We start from the raw sequence: 26,320 nt of genomic DNA, 5'->3' as shown, positions 1-26,320 counted from the left end.
GTCATCAAATCCGTGTTTTGCCAGATTGTCTTTCTAGGCCAAGATTAGCAAACGTTTTCTGCAAAGGGCCAGCTAGCAACTAATTTGGGCTGTGGGGGCCATGCACCTACTTGACACTGCTGTGATGAGAAACAGCCATCAGTGGTACTTAAATCAACGGGCATGGTCCAAAAAATCTTCATGGACACAGGAATTTGAATGTCATGTAAATTTCACGTGTCATGAAACAGTCTTCTTCCTTTATTTTTTTCCAACTATTTAAAAATATAAGAACCATTCTTTTTTTTTTTAAATGATTTTTTATTATATTATGTTAGTCACCATACAGTACATCCCCAGTTTTCGATGCAAGGCTCGATGATTCATTAGTTGTGTATAACACCCAGTGCACCATGCAATATGTGCCCTCCTTACTACCCATCACCGGCCTATCCCATTCCCCCACTCCCCTCCCCTCTGTAGCCCTCAGTTTGTTTCTCAGAGTCCATAGTCTCTCATGTTTCATTCCCCCTTCTGATTACCCCCCTTTCTTTATCCCTTTCTTCCCCTACTGATCATTCTAGTTCTTATGTTCCATAGATGAGAGAAATCATATGATAGTTGTCTTTCTCTGCTTGACTTATTTCACTTAGCATTATCTCCTCCAGTGCCGTCCATGTTGTAGCAAATGTTGAGAACTCGTTCTTTCTGATAGCTGAGTAATATTCCATTGTATATATGGACCACAACTTCTTAATCCAGTCATCTGTTGAAGGGCATCTCGGCTCCTTCCACGATTTAGCTATTGTGGACATTGCTGCTATGAACATTGGGGTGCATATGGCCCTTCTCTTCACTACGTCTGTATCTTTGGGGTAAACACCCAGTAGTGCAATGGCTGGATCATAGGGTAGCTCAATTTTTAACTTTTTAAGGGACCTCCACACGGTTTTCCAGAGTGGCTGTACCAACTTGCATTCCCACCAACAATGTAGGAGGGATCCCCTTTCTCCACATCCTCTCCAACAATTGTTGTTTCTTGCCTTGTCTATTTTTGCCATTCTAACTGGCGTAAGGTGGTATCTCAGTGTGGTTTTGATTTGAATTTCCTTGATGGCTAATGATTTTGAACATTTTTTCATGTGTCTGTTAGCCATTTGTATGTCTTCATTGGAAAAGTGTCTGTTCATATCTTCTGCCCATTTTTTGATTTGTTTATTTGTTTCTCGCGTATTGAGTTTGAGAAGTTCTTTGTAGATCTTGGATACCAGTCCTTTATCTGTAGTGTCATTTGCAAATATCTTCTCCCATTCCGTGGGCTGCCTCTTAGTTTTTCTGACTGTTTCCTTGGCTGTGCAGAAACTTTTAATCTTGATGAAGTCCCATAAATTCATTTTATCTTTTGTTTCTCTTGCCTTTGGGGATGTATCATGAAAAAGGTTGCTTTGGCCGATGTCGTAGAGGTTGCTGCCTGTGTTCTCCTCTAGAATTTTGATGGATTCCTGTCTCACATTGAGGTCTTTCATCCATTTGGAGTTTATTTTTGTGTATGGTGTGAGATAGTGGTCAAGTTTCATTCTTTTGCATGTAGCTGTCCAATTTTCCCAGCACCATTTATTGAAGAGACTGTCTTTTTCCCACCAGATGTTTTTTCCTGCTTTATCAAATATTAGTTGCCCAAAGAGCTGAGGGTCCATTTCTGGGCTCTCTATTCTGTTCCATTGGTCTATGTGTCTGTTTTTGTGCCAGTACCATGCTGTCTTTGTGATCACAGCTTTGTAGTACAGCTCGAAATCCGGCATTGTGATGCCCCCAGCTTTGTTTTTCCTTTTCAACAGTTCCTTGGAGATTCGGGGTCTTTTCTGGTTCCATACAAATTTAAGGACTATTTGTTCCAGTTCTTTGAAAAATGTTCTCGGTATTTTGATCGGGATAGCATTGAAAGTGTAGATTGCTCTGGGTAGCATGGACATTTTAACTATGTTAATTCTTCCGATCCGTGAGCATGGAATATCTTTCCATCTTTTTATGTCTTCCTCAATGTCTTTTAAGAGTGATTTATAGTTTCTAGAATAAAGGTCCTTTACGTCTCTGGTTAAGTTAATTCCAAGGTAACGTATGGTTTTTGGTGCTATTGTAAATGGGATGGATTCCCTAATTTCTCTTTCTTCGTTCTCGTTATTCGTGTACAGAAATGCAACTGATTTTCTGAGCATTGATTTTGTATCCCGCCACGTTACTGAATTGCTCTATAACTTCTAATAGTTTGGGAGTGGCTTCTTTTGGGTTTTCCATATAGAGTATCATGTCATCTGCGAAGAGAGACATTTTGACTTCTTCTTTGCCGATTTGAATACCTTTGATCCCTTTTTGTTGTCTGATTGCTGTTGCAAGGACTTCTAGTACTATGTTGAATAATAGTGGCGAGAGTGGGCATCCTTGTCGTGTTCCTGATCTTAAGGGAAAGGCTTCCAGCTTTTCCCCATTGAGAATAATATAAAAATATAAGAACCATTCTTATTTACAGGTTATGCAGTAGCAGACTGTGGGCCAGATTTGGTCCGTGGGCCATAGTTTGCCAGCCCCTGTTCTACACTGTCGGGAGCACTGGTAATGCAGTCTATCCTTTTGAATCATACACTGTAATCTCCGGGATTGTCCTGAAACAATCTATTTTGCAAATTTGGATGCTGGGGAACATTGGTCAGGATAGACTGGGTTATGATGCAGTAACTCTAAAACCTCAGTGACTCAGAGGCTGCTGGGAACAATGGCAGAGTAAGAGGACCCTGGGCTCACCTCGTGTGGTGTGGCCACCGAAAAACACCCACATTGGCATAAATAACCCAGAGTGACCCGAAGACTCACAAAACACTCTCTGCAGCCGGAGGTAGTCAAGAGGCCACAGCAAAGCTGATCCACGCACTCTGAAACGCTCTGGGCAAGATGCCATCAAGCAGCGCCACAAGCCTGGCAGTGTGCAAGCAGCCCAGACAAGGGCCAACAGCACTCCAAAGTGAGTCCTGCTCCAGGAAGAGGGGAAGATAACCACACACCAGTCTGACTGTAACCTCAGCAGTGGACTGGGGGCAGGCAACTCGTCTGATTGTAGGCCCCGCCCACCCACAGAAGTTTCTCAGGGGACAACACAGGGAGGTGCCTGCAGGTCGGTGCTACTTCCTCTCTAGCGAACACCTGGTCTGACTCAGCTCAAGCCCAGGGCAGCCCCAGACTGGCCACAAGGGGCAGAGAACCATCACAGGCTGGACAGAAGGCAAACACAGCTCCACCACAACAGTAGGACACCCCTGCAGCAACACACACAGGAGACACCCCTGAAGCACAATCTTCTGGTGAAAAGAAGACATTGCACTGTGGGGCACTACAGGACTTAATAAAGCCACTACTTTCAAGTGCGGGAGACGTAGCTGACTTTCCTAACACGTATAAACAGACACAGCAATAGACAAAATGAGGAGACAGAGGAATATGCCCCAAAGGAAAGAACAGAACAAGATCATAACAAGAGACCTAAATACAATGAAGATAAGTAATATCTGATAGTGAATCTAAAGTAATGCTCATAAAGACATTTGTTAGAATTGAGAAAAGAGTGCAGGACCTCCATGAGACCCTCCACAAAGAGATAGGAGACTTTAAAAAAGAACACATTAGAGATAATGAACTCACTAAATGAAATTAAGCATAGACCACCTGGAAGAAGTAGCAAACAAGAGGAAGTAGAAGAACAGATCAGCAACCTGGAGGACAGAGTAATGGAAAGTAATCAAGCTGAGCAGATAAGGGGGGGGTACAGAAACTGAGAATAGACCTAGGGAACTCAGCGACACTGTCAAGCATAACAGTCACACGATAGGGATCCCAGAAGAAGAGAGAGAAAAGGGAGCAGAAGATTTATTTGAAGAAATAATAGGTGAAAACTTACTGAATCTGGGGAAGGAAACAGAAATCCAGATCCAGAAGGTACAGAGAGCCCCCAACAAAACCAACCCAAAGAGGTCTACACCAAGACACAAAGTAAACAAGATGGCCAAAAGTAGTGATGAAGAGAGAATTTTAAAAGCAACAGGAGAAAGGAAAGCAGTTACATACAAGAGAAACCCCATCAGGCTATTAGTGGGTTTTTCAGCAGAAACTTTGCAGGCTAGAAGAGAGGGGCGTGGTATAGTCAGTGCTAAAAGGAAAAAATCTGCAGCCAAGAATACTCCATACGGCAAGGCTTTCTTTCGGAATAGAAGGAGGGATAGAGTTTCCCAGAAAAACAAAAATTAAAGGAATTCATGACCAGGAGCAAAACCAGCCACGTTCCCCCCCCCCCACAATGCCATTAGCCTGTAGGTCCCAAATACATAGTCTAGCCGCCCTCCTGCCCGAGTCAGCATGCACTACCTGCCACCTGCTCAATGCCTAGTCAACACACTTTCACCTCAGATCGACAAGGACTCAAACTGACACTCTTCCCCTCAAATTCCAGCCCCCGTGCTCAAGTTTATGCACAAAGTGGGCATAATTATCACAGCAGAATGAAACCAAATAGTGACATTAATTCTGTAGAATACATAATGGATAAAAGGAGTGTGCTAGACTGAGAACACCAACAAGCACATCAAAGAACAATACATACAGCATGATTCTGGTTACTTAAAGAAACAAACCCAGGAAAAATAAAACAAGATGAAATCAGAAAGGGAGACAAACCATAAGAGATTCTTAATCATAGGAAACAAACTGAGGGTTGCTGGAGAGGAAGCAAACCAGGGTGGGGGGATGGGGTAACTGGGTGATGGACATTAAGGAGGGCACGTGATGTAATGAGCATTGGGTCTTATATAAGACTGATGAATCACTGACCTCTACCTCTGAAACTAATATTACACTATATGTTCATTAATTGAATTTAAATTTAAAAAAAGAAACCCCCCAAAATAAAATAAATAAAATAAATACAATAAAATCTCAGTGGCGCAAAACAACAAAGGTTTATTTATCACTCATGTAAGGTCCCCTGAAGGTCAGGGCTATTTTCTAGAGCAGCTGTCCCCCCTGCAATGACTCAGGTTTACTCGTTCATATAAACACACGTCCCCTCAATATTGGCAAGGGACAAGAATGTGGGAAATCACATCTCAGCTCTTAAAGGTTTTCCTCCGGAAGTGACATGTTTTACTTTTCATTGGCAAAACCAATCACATGGCATGGTGGTTTTTAAATATATCTACAAACTCATTGACATTGTCACTTCCAAAAGTTGGAGTCTAATTCCCTTCCCTTGCAAGTGACTAGACTAGGTGCTCGATGCTAACACAGGGAATGTTGCAGAGGTTGTGCTGTGTGACTTTTTGAGGCCAGGTGTCGTACTCTGTTCAGGCTGCTGGAACAAGATAGCACAGGCTGGGAAGCTTCTGAACAACAGAAATTTACTGCTCACAGATCTGGTGGCTGGAAATCTGAAATCAGGGTGCCAGCATGGTTGGGTGAGGGCCCTTTTCTAGGTCACAGTCTTTTTGTTATGCCTTCATATGGCAGAAGTGGCAAGGGTGCTCCCTGGGGTCTCTTTTATAAGGGCTAATTCTGTTCATGAGGGCTCCACGCTCGTGACCTAAGCACCTGCCAAGGCCCCACCTCCAAATACCACACATTGATTGTTAGGTTTCAACATAGGAATTTAAGGAGACACAAACGTTCAGTCAATAGTACAAATGATTGAGCAATATTTCTGAATTTTAAAAAGCATTAATGCAACATAATCTATAGGTATAATGATACCACCAGGCTCAATCTAAACTTAACTCATTGAGAAACGCCAGACTCAATTGCCCAAGAATGGTCCTGTAACCATACATGTATATAGAGAGAAATATAAATTTCTTTACACACACACACACACACAGAGAGCCTTAGATATTGTGTATATGTCATAGTTAGAAATGTCTGTCACTTTTTTCTCTGATTATAGTTTAAAAACACATAACATTAAATTTACCATCTGAACCATTTTTAAGGGTACAGTTTAATAGCATCAAGTATATTCACATTGCTGTAAAACAGATCTCCAGAACTTTTTCATCTGAAAAAAAAAAGTTCATTTCAAACTTTATACCTATTAAACAACTCCCATTTTCCCCCTTTTCCCAGCCCCAGCTCCCCACCCCCATTAGTCACCACTTAACTCTCTGTTTCTGTGAATTTGACTAATTTAGATACATCATATAAGTAGAATCAAAGAACATTTGTCTTTTTGCGACTGGCTTATTTCACTTAGCACAATGTCCTCAAGGTTCATTCATGTTGTAGTGTACGATGGGATTTCCTTCTTTTAAAGGCTGAATGCTATTCCAACATATGTATAGATGACATTTTGCTTATCATTCATCCATCAGCGGGCATTTGGATTGCTCCCACCTGTTGGCTATTGTGAATAGTGCTATGTCCATGGCTCTGCAAACATCTTTTCTTGACTCTGCTTTCAAAAGTATGGGATCCAGTGGAATTGCTGGGTCAGTCCAGTGGCTCCATTTGTAATTTTTTGAGGAAACTTCATTCTGTTTTCTGTTGTGGTTGCACCATTTAACAATCATTAACAGTGCCCAAGGGTTCGGATGTCTCTACACCCTTGCAAACATTTGTTATTTTCTGTGTTTTTTGATAGTAGCCATCCAAATGGGTGTGAGGTGTGATTTCACTGTGGTTTGGATTAGCATTTTGTTTGGTCATTCATAAATAATAAAAAGTCCATTGGTCTTTTTGAGTTCCAAAGAGCAATCTCATTTTAGCAAATGTGGTAGGCAGAACAACACCCACTACTCCCACAAAGATGGCCTAATCCCTGGAACGTGTGGATGTGTTTTGCTACCTTTCAAGGCAGAATTAAGGTTTCTAGTCAGCTTCTCCCAAGCCCCCAGGTGGCCTGTGACTCCTGAAGGGTTAGCAGAGGTAGAAGCGGGAGGAGATATAAGAGGCAAGGAGACCATCCTTATCAAAGGCAGATACGGGATGATGTCTGCATCTTCTGGGTGGGGCAGTCTCCCGGTGATAATTCTTTCTCTTCAATTGCACTTTGTGGAGTCCTCAATCAAAGTTACCCCTTCTGGGCCCTTGGGCGATCCTTGTCTCTGACCAGGTGCTCCTCATTCCATCGTCATCCTCTGTAGCCAGTGGTACCTTCCTCTTTTTGCAGTTGGCCACTCTCCTTTGGCAAGAAGCCTTTAGAGACAGGTCTTTTCCAACAACCCCAGGGTCAGATCATTCTACAATTCCTTGTGGCTCTTAAGAACCCTCTGGCATCCTTTCCCCTCTTCCATCAGGGGTAAATGTGTGGTTTTCTCCCCATTGCTTATGTTTCTTTGCTTGTTCCAGCCATAGCCCTTGATCTTCTCAAAGAAAAAAAATATGCTTAAAATTCATGAATGTGGCTGATTTTACAGTCTTCAACTTCTTCTGAACAATGGCCTGGATTCTTTCAACATTTTCTTTTCTTTTTTTTAATTTTAATGTTTTTTTATTATATTATGTTAATCACCATACAGTACATCCCCGGTTTCCGATGTAAAGTTCGATGCTTCATTAGTTGCGTATAACACCCAGTGCACCATGCAATACGTGCCCTCCTTACTACCCGTCACCAGTTCTTTCAACATTTTCTTATGATGAGTATTATGAACCACTTTTCTGTTCTTGCTTTTAGGGACTTTGCCCAAGTTCATTCTTACTTAGCCAATACATGTTTATACGGCATATCTACGGATAAGCCAGAAACAGTTCCGTGCGGTAATAATATGGTTGCTGTTATGGTAAAATACAATGTTCATAAGAACTTAGGAATCTTGAGATAATTCACATTTTTTCCTTAAGTAACATATTTTCAGAGCTATTTGCAAAGTGTGTATTCTCTGAACATTTCCCCCAAACCTGTACCCTTTCTGACTTCAATATCATTGCACCATTTCTACAGACAAAAGAAATACTTTATAAGAACCGTCAACAAATTACAAGTGACTTTAGCCACCACTTCCTCTCTCCCTTCCACATCTTGCCCAAGTTTAAGTTTCTCTAAGGGTACAAAGGATTTACACATCATAAGAATGATTATTGCTGATGTCATTTATGATATCAACAAACATTCTAAATGCCAATTTAGACAACTTTCCAATCCAATACCAGGATATCGAGACCAAAATGACCTTATAAATATTTAATAATTTGCTCTTTGTAAATCATCTCTTAAGGAAAACACGGGAAGCTAGTAACAGTTGTTGACTCTTAGATAAGTACAGTGGACCTGGAAAAAGTGGGAGAAGGACTTACCTTTTACTAAGTATCATTTTTAACCTTTTGAATTTTATATTGTATATTCCCAATTCAAAAGTTGTTTTAATTTTAAAAATAACAATTTGCACTTGAAGGTATAAAACTACCATTCTAACAATCAATATTATAAGTAAAAGTCACCTTTTTACATAAGAAAATAGTTTTAAAGGTTTTAAGATTAATATGATTTCATTTATATGTGGAATCTAAAAAACGAAACAAATAAGCACACCAACAAACAAAACAAATAGACTCTTAAATACAGAGAACGAACTGAGGGTTGCCACAGGGGAAGTTGGTAGGGGGATGAGAGAAAGCGATGAAGGGGATTCAGCGGTACAAACTTCCAGTTATAAAATAGATAAGACACAGATGAAAAGTACAGCATAGGGAATATAGTCAATAATATTTTAATATTGTTGTATGGTGACAGATGGTAACTATACTTATTGCGGTGAGCATAAAATTGTCAAATCAACATATCGTACACCTAAAAATAATGTAACATCGTATGTTCACTATACTTCAATAAAAAAAAAATTAACACCCCCTCTCAAAAAAAAAAAGGGAAAAAAAAGAAAAGCTTTAAGGATAAATTGAATTGTGTATTTTAGATCTAGGGCTTATAATTGAGTTAACTTTGGTAGATGTTTTGAGCTTTTATTCTGCTCTTGGCTCTCAGATTATTTTATATTTTAACAAAAACAAAGAGACAGCTTGGGTTTTGTGGGGAGGGAATTTGTAAAAAGGGCATGTCTTACTGACCAGTGAGTCCATTACATCATTTGTAGAGTGCCGGCCATCTACAGGCAATGTGTCGAGTGCCAGGACACGAAGGTAATCAGCCCTGGCAGACTCTCCTGCCCTGGAGAGACTTGCATATTGCAGAAGAGAAGGTCATGCTTGGAAATCTCAGAGTTGAGGATGCAGGAAGAGAGAAGACACACTGAACACCCAGAGAAGAGGCAAGAAGGACTTAGAGCCAAAATGGAGTCTAGACATGATGCAGAAGCCACTAGGATCTGAAAACAAGGTGGCGGGGGGAGCTAAGGAAGGGAGAGTGTAATCAAAGCAGTGGGTGAAAAAGAGGCTCTTTTCCACAAGGCAGGTGTCCACACTGAAAGCAAAGTGGAAAACTGAAGCTCAGATTTCCTAAGGAATTGGTCCAGCTCTCAAGTGTGATAAAATGATCACCTCAGGCAAGTCATGTAGATGGAAAATCTGAAAGGGAAGGTCCTGTCGTCCTAAGCTCCTGTAAGGCCTTTCTAAGCCTCAGCTTTTCTCATTTGTAATAATACAAATGTAATAATTTGTAATAATACATACATTATATACCTGTTGTGAGGATTTGTTTTTGTGTATATAAAATGGCTTGCATAGTGTCAGGAGCATAATAGTTGCTCATGTGTTGAGCAACTATTTTGCTTCTGTTGTTGTTATCACCTGTAAATAAACCAAATGTCAAAATGGTGGATCCCATGGATTGGCTCTTTCAATCCTCATTTCACCCCCATTTTAGGATAACTTCTTGTTCCTGTGAAACTAGGAACTACATTTCCCAGACTCCTTTGCTCTTAGGGTCTGGATGCCAGATAGGTTCCACCAGTGAGAGGTAATCACTTGAGATTTGGAAGACGGAAGGAAGTGGAGGCCCTCTTCCAGTTCTTTCTTTTGCAATTTACTACATTGAGAGGGGCCTGAGGTATGGGTGGGGGAGAGGGGGCAATGGTGGGAGCAGCTGCTGGACCACCAGTTCCCAGCGGCATGGGATCTTGACACCAACAAGTGGTGGCTCCTGATTTCCACTCCTCCAGCCCTGCTGGTGTCTGTGTAAGCATCTAAGTCCCATATGATATCCCATGTGTCTAAAGTACCCAGAGAGATGATTCCTGTTTCTAGAACTGAATCCTGACTTCCTTAGAAATGGATGTTTCATCTAGAGAAATCTCATATGTAAATTCCTATGAAAGACTTTATTTTGTACTACTGCCTGAAAATGGCTTAGATTTAAATCATGAGTTAATTCCCATGTTTCAACCAGTTCAATGTTCTTCTTAAAGCCATTCTCCTTGAGGACTGTTAACATAATACAATTAAAGTGTTCTGGGATCTTGAAAAGTTAACTCCAGGTATCACATTGAAAGAGGCAGAGTATATTTTTGTGATTATAACTCATCCATTGTCTTTCTTTATACTTTTTTTGGTTGAGAGGAAAATGGCCTCTGAAATGTTTGCCTCCTAATATCCATTCTTCCTTCCTTTCTTAGTTTCAAGAACTCCAATTTTTAGCTGGGGACACTACTACCCAGCTAAAATTTATTCCCACTCTCCCTTAAAGCCAGGTATAGTCATATGACTAAGTTTTGGCCAGTTAAATATAAGAAAAAGTGTTTTGTGTAATTTCTGAAAAGTGTCTTTAGAAGGAGGGTATAAACCCTCCTTTGCCCTTTCCTCCTTCTTGTTGGCTGGAGTATGAATGTGATGACAGGAGCACTAACAGCCATCTTGGATCGTGAGGTAGTATAGTAATCATGGCAGAATAGAAGAGAATGAACCTGTGGCCTACAGAGCTGCTGTATAGGACTGGATTGTTTACCTCCAGACTTATTTTACATCAGAAAAAAAAAGCAATCTCAAACTTTAAGAAATCACTGTTATTTTTTTCTGTTTTGTTATTACATGTAGCCAAGCCTATGCCTAATTAATATAAGAGGAACAGTCAAACTTCTTCTCTTCATATCAACCAGGGACTGTTTCTCAGTTTTTTAAAATAAGTGCATTCTCAAAAGCTGCCTCATTACTGAAACACAGTAGGACATGCTGCTAAAAATGTTGATCTGGGTTTAGAATTAGAGACATAAAACAGATTTCACAGAGACCAATTCAGTGTACATAGCAGCGAAGTTTGCAAGCCAGATGAACAATTCTGACTTGTTCGTACAGCTTTCAACATCAAACCAAGGCACCAATTTTAGGTTGAGTAAAAGGCAAGTCCTCAAGCCTAGCGGATGATCCAGTAGGGGTAGAGTTACTGATTCAAAATGGCTGCGTTTCTAGTTAAACTGGCTCTCTGTTGTTCGTCACGGGACCACACCACAGCCAACAGGCCACCCCACGGTACATTCTGCTCTGCAGCTCTCTATTCCAGAGCCCATAGATCAGAGGGTTAAAACACTGGGCAAATGCAAAGACTCCAAAAAGCACCAGATTTAAAGCAAAGAAAAACACCCCACACATCTTTCCCAAACCTATGAATATCAGGGTTGGTATTACATGTAAACCCATCTGCACTAAATGAATAAGGACTGTTTTCCTTGCTTTGATATTTGATCTATTAAAATGGCCAGCCCGTTTCCCCTCTTGGTAGATCAGAGAGTAACTTACAAGAATGATGGACAGAAGAAGGAAAAGGAAAACCATGCCAATAGCTCTGGCAGCAGAGCCATTCAAAATCACAGGGCAAAGGGGTTCAGATTTAAAAACAGTACCCTGAGTGGGGTTAGTACCCTCTATGAGAAACAAGCAAACATTCTTGAATATAATGATTGTCCAAGACCCAGCCAGAATCCTATACTTAACTGAATCTACAAAGGACAGAGATTTCAAAGGCCAGCAAATGGCCAGGTAAGTGTTGACAGCCATCAAGGCCAGGGTGAAGAGGATCCCTTCTCCCACACTTAGCTGGACCCCAAATACCACCCAGCACATCAGCACAGGACTGTTGGCCAGCAGAGCCCGCATCCCTTGGAAAACCACCCCCAGGCCGCAGTAGGAGGAGATGCACAGCAGGTGGTGGCACAGGAGGATGTACCGGACCTCTTTCTTCAGCTTCGAATTCTGTGACACTATCGTGATGATGACGACAGTGACAAACGTGGCAAAGAAGAAGGTAACGGTGTACACAGAGGCCTTCACTGTTGCTTCCAGCCTCAGCCAATCTGAGATGTTGCAGTGCTCAGAAGAGAAGTTCATGCTCTTTCAGGGCAACTTGGCTCCTGCAGGATTAAAGAACAAGACAGAGTGGGTCTTAAAGACCTGGTGCTTCTGGTGTGGTTTTCCAGCTCTGTGATCTTGCATAAATCTCAAGGAATATGTTACACAGTTTTCTGTATAGAGGACAAAAACTTTAGATAGCATTGACATGGATCAAAAAACTGGAGAAATCATCTGGGGTCTTCGCTTTATTTCAAGAGAGGGGCACATATTCAAACCCTCCAAAAGGAAAGTTTGAAAGATGTACTCTCAGGAGTCAGCAAATCGCTCAAAATCAGGTCAAGGTTTTATTCTTCGTGCATCCTTTTCCGTCTTTGATTGTGAGAACTTTTTCAATTTGGAGCCACAAAGCACAACATTGTAAAGCTCAGCTGATGAACCACCAAGCACTTGTCAACACTTAGCGCATACAAAGGTCTGGGAAAGAAGTTGGGACAAGAACTGTAAGGAATATGGGGGAAGCCACTGGTGCCGAGTCCTGAATTCATTTGGGTCCATAAGACATGACAGGGATATTAACAAAATGACAGCAGTCATGGGTGACATTTACCCAGTACTTTCTAGGGATCAAAACTGTTTTTAGAACATATTCCTCACCAACCCTGGGGTATGTTTTATTTTCCACCAAGTGGTTTTATTATGCACTTTTCACAAATGGAGAAACAGACTTAAAGTGGCTAAGTAACCCACTCAGGGCCATATGGTTATTGTGTAGAGAGGCCAGGATGTGAATTGCAGAGTACAACTTCAGAGCCCACTCTCTCAACTACTACAAGGACGTTCATGTCAAATTCAAGGTCAAATAAATGCATGCTCTGAGTTCTGCTTTGGTCAATGTCATTGATCCCCCAATGTCAACTGGACCCCATTTATAGAAATACCTTTTCTGTTGTTAAGCTGGAAGACTGCATGCCCAAGAAGGTGTTGGGATCTTAGGATTACTGAGGGACTGTGACCCCTGAAATGGTAGTAGCCTCATAAGATCTTCTCAAGCATGCACAGCAGTGAATGGCACACCATGCCGCAGCCTGGGGATCCCCCACATTTCAGGATCACTGTCTCTGAAAGTCTACTGTAGAAATGCCAACCTTTGCTTCCCCACTATGGCTTTACTCACTTCCTCACCACCTTTCGCACCGCCTCCTAGACCAGAGTTGACTGGAACTAGGGGTAGACATCTGACTCATTGAGAATTATTCTGGACCCTGTGCTGAATCCAGTGTCTGCCTCTTAAAAATCTGACTGAAGAATTCTCACAGACAATGGAGTCCAAGTGTGATGTCATGTGATTGGCCTGTCAGTCACGTTGGCGCATAGACGAGTAGAAGAAAGTGACCGAGAGAGGTAAGAGAGAAGCAGAGGGAACCACAATGTCCCTGCAAGGTTCCAAAAGCCCTTGCAAGATGGAGAGAGAACAGCCCGGACTCCTGAATTTCTGATTCCCTGAGATGCTCTGCATGTTCTGTCCTCAGGTTCTAAAATTATAACACAGCCCTCTATTACTTGAGCTAGCTTAAATGGGTTTCCTTCTGTTCCTGTCGGCCCCTAGCGTTGAAAGTATATGAAGTGGACCCTGAAGAGGCACAGAATATTCTAGGGATTTCCTAAAGAGTGTGTCGTCGTGGAGACCGCTACCGCAACTTGCTGAGAATCCGAGATGCCACAGCTCCTTATGAAATCCCTTGCCCAAGGCATCTGTTCTCCCCTGAATATTGTGTTGTCACCTTTTGTGCAGAATTTCTCCTGTTCAGAAGGATTCTTGTGTCATTGTCATTCAGTCAAACTCCAGGCACTTATTTCTGTACTCTCCAGACCCCAGAGAGGAATAGAAATGGGAATGGTCCTTGTCATTGTCAAACTCATCATCACGTTTTCTTTTAGCTGCAGATTTTTTGGTCAAAATCTCATACTAGAACTCTTCAATAATCAACAGAAAAATGCATTATCTGCCCACATGAAATGTCTCCTCATCCCTCGTTCCCAGAGCACACTCCTGTAACTGTCCTCGAGGCACCCAATATAGGCAGTGAGGGCCCCAGGGAAGATGGCGAACAGACCCTGGTAAATTAGAACTCTGCCCAGCCTGGGGAGTCACAAGATCCGGGCTTTAAGCCTAGCCCTGCCGCCAGTGAGGAGTGTGACTGTGGGTACTAAAGTCACTTTGCTTCTCTGGTCCTTGGTTCCTGACGTCACAGCCATGCAGGATTGCAAACTCCACGTCTTTTCTATCTACAAAGTCATCCTCACTCACATCCTCAAGAGCTAAATTTTAACTTGGGCCAGGAATATCTGGACTTTTTCCTTATTTTTGAGACAAGATTGGCCCTGCCCTCGATCTGGAATGTCCTCATCTTATTCCCCATGGCTGAGCCTTAAATAGAACTGCCAGCTCTCTAGGACAGGGCCTGCCTTGTCCTGCTAGGCCCCCTCCCAGGACCTAAAACCCAGCCTCTGAGTCCCAGAATTAGGGGGTCACTGCTGCCAGGCTCCACAATGGTGACGGCCTCCCTGTCTGCCTGGGCCTCCCAACAATGCCACTCCCAAGCTCCCTGGTGCTGGGTTTGACCTAGCTGATGGGCGATGCCCCCCCATTATTCAGTCTTGCTCCCCATCTCCCATTCTTCCCAGAATCCCAGTCATGCTTGTAGCTTCCCTGCTGGATTCCTCATTTCTGCTCAGCAGGGCTTCCCTACACCTGCATGCCTCCCACCCCGCACCAGCCCCTACACTCCTGTCTGGTTCTTTGACAGCACATCCCCAGCAGCAATGAGTGGCCTTGGCCTCGCTGTGTTCTAAGACTTGAAACTCTACACAGAGTGAGTGACTCTCATTGTGCTTCCTTTGAAAAAAAATTTACAAGCTTCTTTTCTGCCCCCAAATTACTGTACCTACAGCTGTAATAAACCCCTCTCCCTCCAGATCTAATATGGTTTCAGGAAACTGTTTATTGTTGAGACCAGGCAAAAACTAGTTTCTGTAGCTTTCTAATATGTTTAACCCACTGATCGATGCAATACATTGTCGAGACGTTCTTCCCCACCAATCCTCACTACACGTTGAAACACACCATGCATATCGGAAACGGTGAGGTTACCTGGCGGTAAAACACAGGTGCTGACACTCAGAAGCCTCTTGCCCAGTGGAAGAAGCAGAATACGATATAACTAGGTAATAATAACCAGAAACATCGTGTATAGTTTTACTTATCTGACAAACGAGTAAGAAAGTTGGGTGTCTCTGGCAGGGTTGGAGGAGCGTTCAGAATAGAAAGGGTTGCAGAGTCAGTGGGAGAAAGCCTCTTGGAAGAGCTGAGACTCAAATCCAGATCAAGGTTGAAAACGAGAGCAAAGCGGGTCAAGGGTGAGGTGGGTAGAGACGAGGAGAGGTGGAAATTGGAGGCAACAGAAAATGGCAAGAGCCCAGGTGGGGCAAAACCTGGGAGGTTCAGGGGGCAATGAGCAGATCCAGTTCGGTGGACTGAGGGCTTATTCAGAGGACCAAGAACAGACAAAGTCCAGGACCAGATTTCAAGGGCCTTGATTCCATTCCAAGGGTTAAAATTCACTTCGCAGGCAATAAGGAGTCTTGCATGACTAAAACGAGGAGCAGCACATGCCACGGTTTAAGAGGCCACCTGAGACGCCCACCCGACCTGCACAGTGGTGTCTGATAGGAGCTCTGCAGAGGACAAAGGCACACAGCAAAGACACTACTATCCAGCCTGTCAGGGGACAAAGGCACACAGCGAAGACACTACTATCATAGCAAGTGGCTTAGAATTCTTCTTGCAGACCTAAAGTCTCCGGGAGGGTTGCAAATCTGCAAAATCAATGAGGGCAAGTTTTATCGCCTTTAATTTATTTATGAGAACTCAGAAAGATGAGTAATTTACTCAGGATCACGCAGCCAGACAGAATCTCCCAGTCTTCAAATTCATATTCCTTCTCAGAGGTATATTTGCTTATCAAGAACTCATGGCAACAAAAGCCATATAAGAAGTCCCCTTCTATACATATTACTCCTACTTAACGGTTCATTCCTAGAGCCTTTTTCTTTGGAAATTCTAAAATGGAAATACCTGTTTGCCTCCAGCCCAAAATGTTCCTTTGGCTTCAGCTCTGAAATAAAACCCTGGAGCTAAGAATCACATTTGTTCCACAACAGCCCTGATGAAATCAGAACCAGCCACCGCCACTCCCTACAAAAACACTGCTGGAAGCAGCTGCGTGGGGAGGGCGGGATGGGCGCCTAACAAAATCGGTGAAGCAAGGGGTCTCATCCTTCCTAAGAGCCCAGCTTAGGGCAAACCCCTGAGGGCAACATGCTACCCTTGGTAGGAAACTGAATATACAAACACGTTTGGCCAACCCATAAATAAAAATTAACTCTGATCCACAACCTGCAGCAACCTGCCAGGAAACCAAGCCCTCATCCACGGTAACCGACGTCTCCTGTGACCGCCCACGCAGCCAGATGACCACCTCTGCAACAACTGGCCCCAAGAGCCAGGACTTGATTAATGATTGGCAGCTTTTCTAATTTTTGTCCCTCCTTCCAACTTAGGACCAACCAGAGAGAGCCAAATGTGTCCCCCCAGCCAGTCACATAGACACCCCACTTCGAGTTAGCCCACCTTCAGCTTCCCCAGGCCCCCGGCTCCCATCAGGGCACGCCTGAAGCCTCCCCGTTTCCACCCGAAGCTCTCCCCTCCTCTGCCCACCTCCGGGGCTCTGCTGAGGCACACGGGACGGCGGCTGACTCCCTTGCTCCAGAAAACTCTGAACAGGTGGCCTTGGTTTTGCTCATCTGGAGATGATGGTCTTTGCTCACCATCACCTCGGTATGAAAAGATGGGGGGCCCCGCAAGACACGTGCGCTTGGAGCCATTTCTCCAGGGAGCTAATGAATGGCTGGCAGCACATTCTTCCTCCCTGGCTTGCGCTCCGATCCGATCCTAGTCAGCAGCAGGGGCGAGGGAGACAGATTCCTCTCGCGGAGCAGCTCTGCCTACCTTGTCCTCACCATGAGCCCTGGGTCACCGAGCTGGGGGATCTCCCCCTTCTCTCACGTCTGCAGGCAACCCTTCCTGAACAGACACCCCACTTCCAAAGAAAACCAACGGAGCATTGGATATGTGCTAATGTGAGGGAAGGGTCTAGAAGGGAGATAGGAAGAGGGTAATGACGCGGACAAAACTTGACAGTAGATAATTCGTGCTGATGGCTCACTCTGAGACGGCTCTGGAGGGAGCCGACCTCTTCAATCAGTGCACCAAGGTTCGCATCTGTCCAAAAGAACACGGAGAGCTAGAGGTAGGCTGGAACTCATTCAGAGTTAATTAGCTGGTGACAGTGATACTGGAGCTTGGACCAGGCCATCCACCTGCAGGGTGCTCTCTCTAAACCCCAGGGCCAGGGGCCCCACATCAGGAAAGGGCAATACCTAAAGGTTGTGACGGGCTCCCCACACTTCCTCTCAGTGTTGCTGGTTAATGGTGAAGTCTGGCTTCCAACCCAATTCTTCTGATTTCTGAAATGACATTTGGTTATTGTTTGTTGAGTCTTTTCCTAACAGGACCATACTGGTGCAGGTGAATTGAACTCTTTAAAAAAAAAAAAAAAGGCTTAGCAGGTGTTATGGTCTGAATTGTGTCCTCTCCAAAATTCATATGGCAAAGCCCTAACCCCCAGAACTTCAGAATGTGACAGTATTTGGAAACAGAGTCTTTAAGAAGGTAATGAAGTTAGAATGAGGCCATTAGGGTGGGCTGTAATTTCATCTACCTGGTGACCTTGTGTCCTTGTAAGAAAAGGAGATTCAGACACACACAGACCCTAGAGATGCATGTGCACAGAGAAAAGACCGTGTCAAGAGGCAACAAGGGGGTGATCGTCTACCAGCCAAGGAGGGACCTCAGAGAAAACCAACCCTGCCGGCCCCTCGATCTTGGACTTCCAGGCTGCAGAACTGTGAGGAAATACATTTCTGTGCTTTAAGCCACCCCGTCCGTGGGATTTTGTTTCGGCAGCCCGAGCAGACTGACCCAGCAGGGAAAGCAGCTCCCAGCTCCCGCCTTAGCTCCAGGTAGCTGAGAAGAGCTTCCCGCGGGTCCATCCAGACTCTCCCCAGAACCTCCACCTGGGAATTTCTGAAGGAGGAAAGATTTCTGAGAGGGAGGAGGGCCTTTCCTTCTCGGGTGCTCACGGTCTGTCGGGCAGTGTCAGCCAGGCTCAGGGCCAGTATCTGACTTACCGCCGGTGGAAAGGACCATCGGCTGAAAACAAACCTCAGAAATGATTTCAAATGCTCTGTGGCTGCCGGCAGAAGGCCAAAGAGAAGAAGTGGATACTTCCAGAATAGCTCTTAAAACCCTCCCGAATGATCAGACCTTCTCCTCTCCCACAATAAACATGCCCTCCTCTCTTTAAACATGTCCTCCCCTCTGCTCTAACTGGGGCCTTACTTCTTTGGTATTTTAAAAATCACTGCAGTCTGGGAAGCTCTGGTGATGTCCTCCGTTATTCTCCTCAAAGCAGGCAGGAAGGAAGGGAGGAAACCGGTGTCTGCGGAGCGCCAGTCACAGGACAACAAGAACAAGAGCTTAGTAAATACTAGCTGTGATTGTTGATCATCTGGGAACGGCTCATAGAGGTGACGTGGGAACTGGATGAAATCACAAAGCCTCTGTAGGTGTATCCTGTGATTTCTGGAGACAGAAAAATCGCACATTTTTCTGAGTGCTTTTTCAGGCAGTTAACTTTTTGAGTTTGAACTTGCCTTTTTATTTAGAAAGGGAAGTTCTCCAGCTTCCTTCCCCAATTTGGTTCTGCCCAGAATTTTGATCTAAGATGTTCTTCTAAGTATTAATAGGGCTCATTATCCAGAGACCTGCCACCTGCTTTAATAGAACCCTGGCCTTTCCTGAAATACTTTATGTGTAAAAGCACGTCTTAAAAAACAATGCGCTCGCGCACGTTTACTTGAGATTTTGAAACACCGGGCTGCCCATGAACAAGCGTAGAGTGCAACAAATCCCCAAACCTGGAATATAAATAAATATTCAAAGAGGAAGTGTTGAAAAGAAGGTAGTTTATAAGAACAGTGACAAAGCTCTTTCCGTTTTACAATCTAAATAATAGTAAGTGTGTGATCTAACATTACAGTAACAGCGATAACAAAAAGAACACAATGTAATGACACATTTCACTGTCCTAGATATATCTGCAGATAGAAATAGACAAAGGAGCCATTCCAGGATTTCAGAAGAAGATTGTACAATAATACTAACTGTAATAGTATCATGTAACAAACATTTTCCATGAATCTTCATGTAAACTTAACTAATGGATTTATATGAAATTACAATGCACTGGCTAAAATAAGAGTCATTCGATTCTGCTTGGATGGAACTCTCTGCATTGGCATGGACTAACTAAGAACAAAAGTAGCCGTCTCGATGCATAGACATGTTTTCACTCTGTTGGTGAATTTCAGCTACAGGGATCATCCAATTTTCGAAAGTTCATATTTCACCACTTCACGTTTGCAAAAGACCTATATTGGTTCCTGTTTTCACTAGCTGAAAAAATAAAGAGGATTTTTGTTTTTACAAAAAAAGGCAAAAAAGCCACAATAACGTTTCACAGTTGTTCCACAGGAAGCCATTATAGAGGCAGCACACACCCTGAGCAGCGAGAGCGCCCCCCCCCCTTCCCCAGGACTGTGCTCAGCATCTCAGCTGCAGGCTGCCAGAGTTTTGACTATGTCTATGAGCTTCACTTCGATTTATTTTGTGCATCCATTAGCAGGATATGTCCTGTGGTATCAGAAAAGTCTATGGGAGGTGATTTTTTGGGTCTGGGAATATTCACAAATTTCTCCATATAAATTAATGGTAATTGCTTCTTTGCTTTATGCCATTTTGTCTTACAAAATGTTTCATGGGTGGAGGGGTGCCTAGGTGGTTCAGTTGGTTAAGCAGCTGACTTGATTTTGGCCCATGATCTCAGGGCCATGAGATCCAGCCCCTCATTGGGATCCACGCTCACTGCAGGGTCTGCATGAGATTCTCTCTCTTCCTTTCCCTCTGCTCCTCCCCCTGCTCACTCTCTGTCTTATAAATAAATAAAATCTTAAAAAAAAAAAAGTGGGACTCCTGGGTAGCTCAATCAGTTAAGTGTCTGCCTTTGGCTCAGGTCATGATCCCAGGGTCCTGAGATTGAGATGTGCATTGGGCTCCTTGCTCAGTGGGGACACTGCTTCTCCCTCTGTCTGCCACTCCCCACTGCTTGTGCACACTCTGTGTCTCTCTGACAAATAAACAAACAACAAAAAAAAGCTTCCATGGGAACACTGTACTTTCAGATAGCAGGATAAGCCTGCATATGTGTGCCCACCAGCATGGATCTAAGAGTTGGTGATACCTCAGTAACCAAAACACACCAAGTCTCTGAAGTCGTGGAGCTGACGTGGTCCTGAGCCCCTGACACTAGCCTAGCAGTCAGTAAACAGATGGTATTTTTCTCCTGTCCTCCCTATCTCACCAGACACCGAAGGTCAATATGATATCTGCAAACCACGAAAAGCAAATAGCAATCTGTATGTTGCTAAGCATGTGATTCATTGCCAATACTATTTCCCAGAATCTGAGAGGATTCTGTCTTTGGTCTCTTGGTTTTGCATTTACTTTTGAAATATGCTGAAGCTATTTCATTTTTTAAAAATATTTATTTATTTGTTTATTTATTTATTTATTTATCAGAGAGAGAGAGAATGAGAGAGAGCCATCCAGGCCTCCCTGAAACTATTTGAATGTTGCATTATTGAAATTATTGAGCTTTTCAAAAATTAATTTCCCTGTGTATCACTTTAACATTATTAAAGCTTATAAATCAGCAATGGCTGCCAAGATAGTGAATTGTGTATTTTGCTGCTAGGAAATCCTCTATACCATAGTCAATGGCTTTCTTTCTGCACAGTTAAAATAGTTGGCCCATCCCAAGCAACAACACACACCCTTTCTGCCTCTGCAGACCACACCTGGCTTTAGCCATCAACCAAATGTTTTATCAGTACATTCTTGGCAATCCTGAAATCAGCAGATTCCATGAAGCTCCTTAGCTTTCTCTCTCTGACTCAGCATTGGGGATTATTGTAAACGTTCTGTCAGGTTTAATTCTATTTCCCCCAATTAAGGTACAATGTAATTATAGCTATTCTTACAAACCTTTTTTGCAGGCTGTGATTTGTTTCACTGATGAAAAAGAATCCCCTTAGTTTTGAAATCCACATATAATATGCATTGCTTGTCAAGTATTCGTATCTGTACTAGGTATCTTTGAGTAATATATATTATGCTTGATTATGTACATCATGCAAAGTCGATTCTCTTTACCTGAAAACTGTATGATTTATAATTGAAAGTAAAACCCATAGAATGCCTTAACTTTTGCCTTCTCTGTAAATTTTTACTTAGCACACAGTTGATTATTAACTTGAACTTTTACTTAACTATTATATAATTGATTCATCTCAGTTTTCAGAATCCTGTATATTTACAAAGTTTCTTTGGCAGGGATATAAGTCCTCTGACCACAGCAGAGTCTATTACCATATGGATAGACTTGTATTTTTCCATAGCAAAGTCCACTTACACCAAGTTATTAAAGTTCTCGGTTATTTTCATTAGCATTTATATTTGTCTTTTAGAAAGGGCATAGAATTTTGAATCATATTTATAGAGCAAATGGGTATTTTAATATTTCTCCTTGTGATAGTCTTAAAGTATGACCATTATATTTATCTGTTTATTTAATAGACTTATTCCCAAATAAGAAGCATATTATCGTTATTAATGTTATTTGGCAAACATTATTTGTAACTATATTTTGTATTTTTCAATAGAAATTACATTGTAAGTATCGGTGACAAAAAAGTATTAATGTTGAAAACCTCAGCTGTGTTATCATTCACCCACTTTTGAATGGTCAAAAAAAAAAAAAAGAAAGTATGATCAGAATTTTAAAATTCATGCCCATATCCCATTTTCTCCATTCATACATTTGCTCATTCATTCATTGTGTCAGGCACTGTGCTAAATGCTGAGCCTGCAGAGATTAATTAGATATGGTCTCTGTCCTTAAGAAACTTACTTCATTGGAGGGAGGAAGATGGTAGAGGAGTAGGGGACCCTAGGTTTGTCTGGTCCCTGGAGCTATCAATCATTCTGAACATGTGTGAACTCAATGGAGGTCTAAGAAAAGAATTGCTACAATTCTACAAATAGAAAAGCAACCACTTTTTGCAAGTCTTTTTTAATTTTCATTTTTATAATTACATTCTAGCCTTTCATTGTATTTCATTCCATATATATATATATATAATTTAATTCCATGTATATTTTTTTTCCTTCTTTACGATTTTAGGAGCTAGTTTTTTCTAACAACTAGACCAAAATGCACCCAGGATCTAGTGCATTGCTCTACTCTGTTCACCTGTCTGATTATATTCAATCTCTCTCTCTCTCTCTCTCTTTTTTTTCTGTTTCTAGGCTCTTCTGATTTGTTTAGTGTTTATTTCTCTGGGGTCATTGTTGCTGTTTTAGTATTTTGTTCTCTTGTTCATTTATTCTTCTCTGGACAGAATGACAAGATGGAAAAACTCACCCCCAAGAAAGAGAACAAGAGGCAGTACTGACTGCCAGGAACCTAATCAATGTGGATATAAGATGTTGGAACTAGAGTTCAGAATAATGATTATAAAGATGCTAGCTGGGCTTAAAAAAAGCATAGAAGACACTAGAGAATCCCTTTCTGGAGAAATTTAAAAAACAAAATCTAATCAAGTCAAAATCAAAAAAGACTATTAATAAAATGCAATAAAAATGTAGGCTCTAACTCCTTGAATAAATGAGGCAGAAGAGAGAATTAGTGATATAGAAGAAAAAATGATGGAGAATAAAGAAGCTGAGAAAAAAATAAACAACTACTGGATCACGAGGGGAGAATTCAAGAGATAAGTAATACTATAAAGCAAAGCAATATTAGAATAATTGGGGTCCCAGAAGAAGAGGAAAGGGGGCGGGGCAGAAAGTATATTGGAGCAAATTATAGCAGAGAACTTACATAATCTGGGGAAGGAGACAGGCACTCAATCCCAGGAGGCACAGAGAACCCACCCTCAAAAGCAATAAAAATAAATCAACACCTCGACATATAATAGTAAAGCTTGCAAATCTCAGAGACAAAGAGAAAATCCTAAAAGCAGATCAGAACAAGAGGTCCTTAACCTACAAGGGTAGAAACATAAGACTGGCAGAAGACCTATCCATGGAGACCTGGCAGACCAGAAAGGACTGGCATTATATATTCAGGGTGCTAAATGAGAAAAATGTGCAGCCAAGGATAGTTTTTCCAGCAAGGCAGTCATTCAGAATGGAAGAAGAGATAAAGAGCTTTCAGGACCAACAGAACCTAAAAGAATTTGTGATCACTAAGCCAGCCCTGCAAGAAATATTAAAGGGTTAGACAAAGGTGAATTTTTTTCTCCTTTTCCCAAGAAGAGGATCTGGGGAAGTTCTTTTTCTTGCATGAAAAACCATGCTGGGAGATTGGGGGACAATGGTTGATGTACATATCCCAGTGGTATGTACCCCACAAATGTATATCCATGCCACTCTGATCTTGTGAGACTTGCTCCAATACTCAGAGAAACTTCCAATAAAATTATAAATTTCCTACCTTCTTTTTCACCACCTTTTGGCCACTTAAACTATCCACACCCATGGGGTCATGTTCCCACAAAGTCCACCAAAGAATCAGGCTTACGTTGTGGTTATTGCCATGGTTATTGCCAATGTTACCTAATCTGAGCATCTACCTTGTTTCAGACTTTCAGCCTGCCCTGATCTTAAATGTGTGGTTGCCACTTGGTCTATGTCTTGACTTCCTAAATGTCTGGTCTCAAAACACTGAATATTGTTTCTGGATGATCCAGGACTGGAGCCACATAAGGACATTTGCTCTTTCAGAGTTGTCAGAGTGGTATCATGCAACTCCCTATCTGGACCCCAAGGAAATGTGACCTGGTCAGAAGGCAAGTGTTCTTACTGGAGGAAGTTCAGTGTCCAGACGGAGGACCGTTAGTGAAAAAGGGATAAACCAAAAGTGAGTGGGGACCAGTCAGAGGACTTCAGTTTGTGTGACCAGAGCAGTAAGAATCCATATAACCAAAAGGGATGTGCTATTTCTAGGTCATTCTCCCAGAAATAATGCATCGTATTTTAACACTTGGAGATGGTTTGCTGGTGAGATTAAGATGCCTCTTTGTACAACATCAGGAGGTGATGAATTTGATCCTGGAAATGCAATCTATGGAAACCATTCAGTGTACTTACAGGTTCAACAGAAAGGTACTGAAATAACAGCTGAAAATAGAAGGTTGCTTGTTCCCTTGGAAGCAATGAAAAGCAAAGAGTAAGAAGTTAATAATGCATCACCAGTGAAGAAGCAAAGAGGCCTCAATTAATGTAATATCCTGTTCTACTTAATAAGCATATCTCACAAGCTGAGAGATACTCAGAGATTGCCACAGTATTATTATTTTATTCTGCTACATGCTAGAGTATTGTGAAGTGTCTATAGGTAGTTAAATGGAAAAGTAAGGCAGAATCCCTGCATTTGTGGCTCAAAATCTTTTAGGGAAGATAGATGTGTAAGCAAATAGTTTTAATTCTATGATTTAAGTGCTTTGATTCAAAGTGTCATGGAAATAAGAGGAGGGAGTCTAATCTTCCTAGAAGAGTCAGGGAAAACTTCTCATGGGACAGTGACTCTAAAAAGTAAGAAACATTCATCCAGCTATCCAGCCTCCTGGTCATCCATTTATTAGGTATGTGTTGAGTACCTCTGACTATTCTAGATGCTGTGGATGTCCCACTGAACATGACAACCAAGTCCTTCCTTGAGTGAAGTTGACATTCTGGTGGGGGGGGGGGCAGATGACACTACCAGGAGAAACACAGAATGGCTCCTTAAGACCATCTAATATCCAACTTTGGGCCTCATTTTTTCTCCCACAAGTATTTTCCTACTGAGACCAGAGTGCCTTGACCACTTAAACTGGAGCATTTCCATCCTTCTGGTTAAGTATAGTTCTCATCATGAAACCAAAATGCCAATTGATTGTTTACCATCACAGTGGGATAATTCCAGAAGGGCATGATCAGACAAACTCAGGTTTCTGAAAATGCAGAGCTGAGAATCAATTTCAAGCAGAAATAAAAGTGAGAAACAGGGTGCCCAGCCTGACATGAGAACTCCTTACCTTACATTACCAGTGGAGGTCTTTCTTGCCAGTGGAAAAATGGGTTCTTTTTTCCAGGAAAAAAGTATGTGGAAGAGCAGCAGAAGTTTCTCCAAGAATCCTAGAAAGAATTCCCAATACCCAGCATCTAACAGAAGTGGATCAAGCAAAGTGTCTCACTTCACGTTCTCCCAGGCCCCTAAGTCTTCAGACCTAGGGCCCCTTCTGTGCTGGCTGCAGCCAGTGTCACCCTGTGATTCCCAGTGTAGAGAGCTGCACGACCTCAGAGAAAGCGGGGATTTTTTGTGGTAGCCACTTCCTGAAAGAACACTCAGCCCCGTCTGTCCAAGAAGGAAGAGGAGGAACCCAGGGCCAGTGCCTCCCCTTTTGCACCCCTTCTGGGGTTGGGACCCACTTCGTGGTGCTTAAAGGTGACAAGAGAAAACGTTTCTAGAAAAAGCTAAAAAGTTTCCCCACCTCGGCATGAGGGAAACATTCAAGCCACCGGAACCAGCAGTTTTAAGCCAGAAGAGCCTTTAAAAATCTCATGTTGCATCTATAGAAATGACCACAATTTCATAACAGAGACAAGAGAAAGGCATTTAGAAGCTTCTGCAAGGCACAGTTGGTGCCATTCTAAAAACTCATATTTCCTGTTTGCCAACATGTCTGCTTTAAGTCTCTCGAGCTGCTAATTACACTGCAAGTGTTATACACC

General features: G+C 42.5%; 1 protein-coding gene across 3 annotated transcripts; it reads right to left on the bottom strand.

The window, feature by feature from the left end:
• Nucleotides 1-5,990: 5,990 nt before the first annotated feature.
• On the bottom strand, nucleotides 5,991-25,885 carry LOC113250369 (uncharacterized). 3 transcript variants are annotated; one of them, XM_044380907.3, is made up of 3 exons: nucleotides 18,764-18,955; nucleotides 17,743-17,829; nucleotides 5,991-12,302 (listed from the first exon to the last, which is right to left on the bottom strand). In XM_044380907.3, exon 3 carries the CDS (start codon nucleotides 12,277-12,279, stop codon nucleotides 11,365-11,367), a length of 915 nt encoding a protein of 304 aa, XP_044236842.1. In that variant the 5' UTR covers nucleotides 12,280-12,302; nucleotides 17,743-17,829; nucleotides 18,764-18,955; the 3' UTR covers nucleotides 5,991-11,364. The 3 variants fall into 3 exon arrangements, with proteins under 3 accessions (XP_044236842.1, XP_044236847.1, XP_044236848.1); XM_044380912.3 differs by lacking the exons at nucleotides 17,743-17,829; nucleotides 18,764-18,955 and adding an exon at nucleotides 25,624-25,885; XM_044380913.3 differs by lacking the exon at nucleotides 17,743-17,829.
• Nucleotides 25,886-26,320: the final 435 nt, after the last annotated feature.

Source organism: Ursus arctos, unplaced genomic scaffold, assembly GCF_023065955.2.
Source record: "Ursus arctos isolate Adak ecotype North America unplaced genomic scaffold, UrsArc2.0 scaffold_1, whole genome shotgun sequence".
In the NCBI taxonomy this organism is placed as follows: domain Eukaryota; kingdom Metazoa; phylum Chordata; class Mammalia; order Carnivora; family Ursidae; genus Ursus; species Ursus arctos.
This window is presented reverse-complemented; position numbering and strand designations above follow the sequence as displayed.

Excerpts from the sequence above, each read along its gene's own strand:
- LOC113250369 (XM_044380912.3), bottom strand. The coding sequence starts at position 12,279 with ATGAACTTCTCTTCTGAGCACTGCAACATCTCAGATTGGCTGAGGCTG.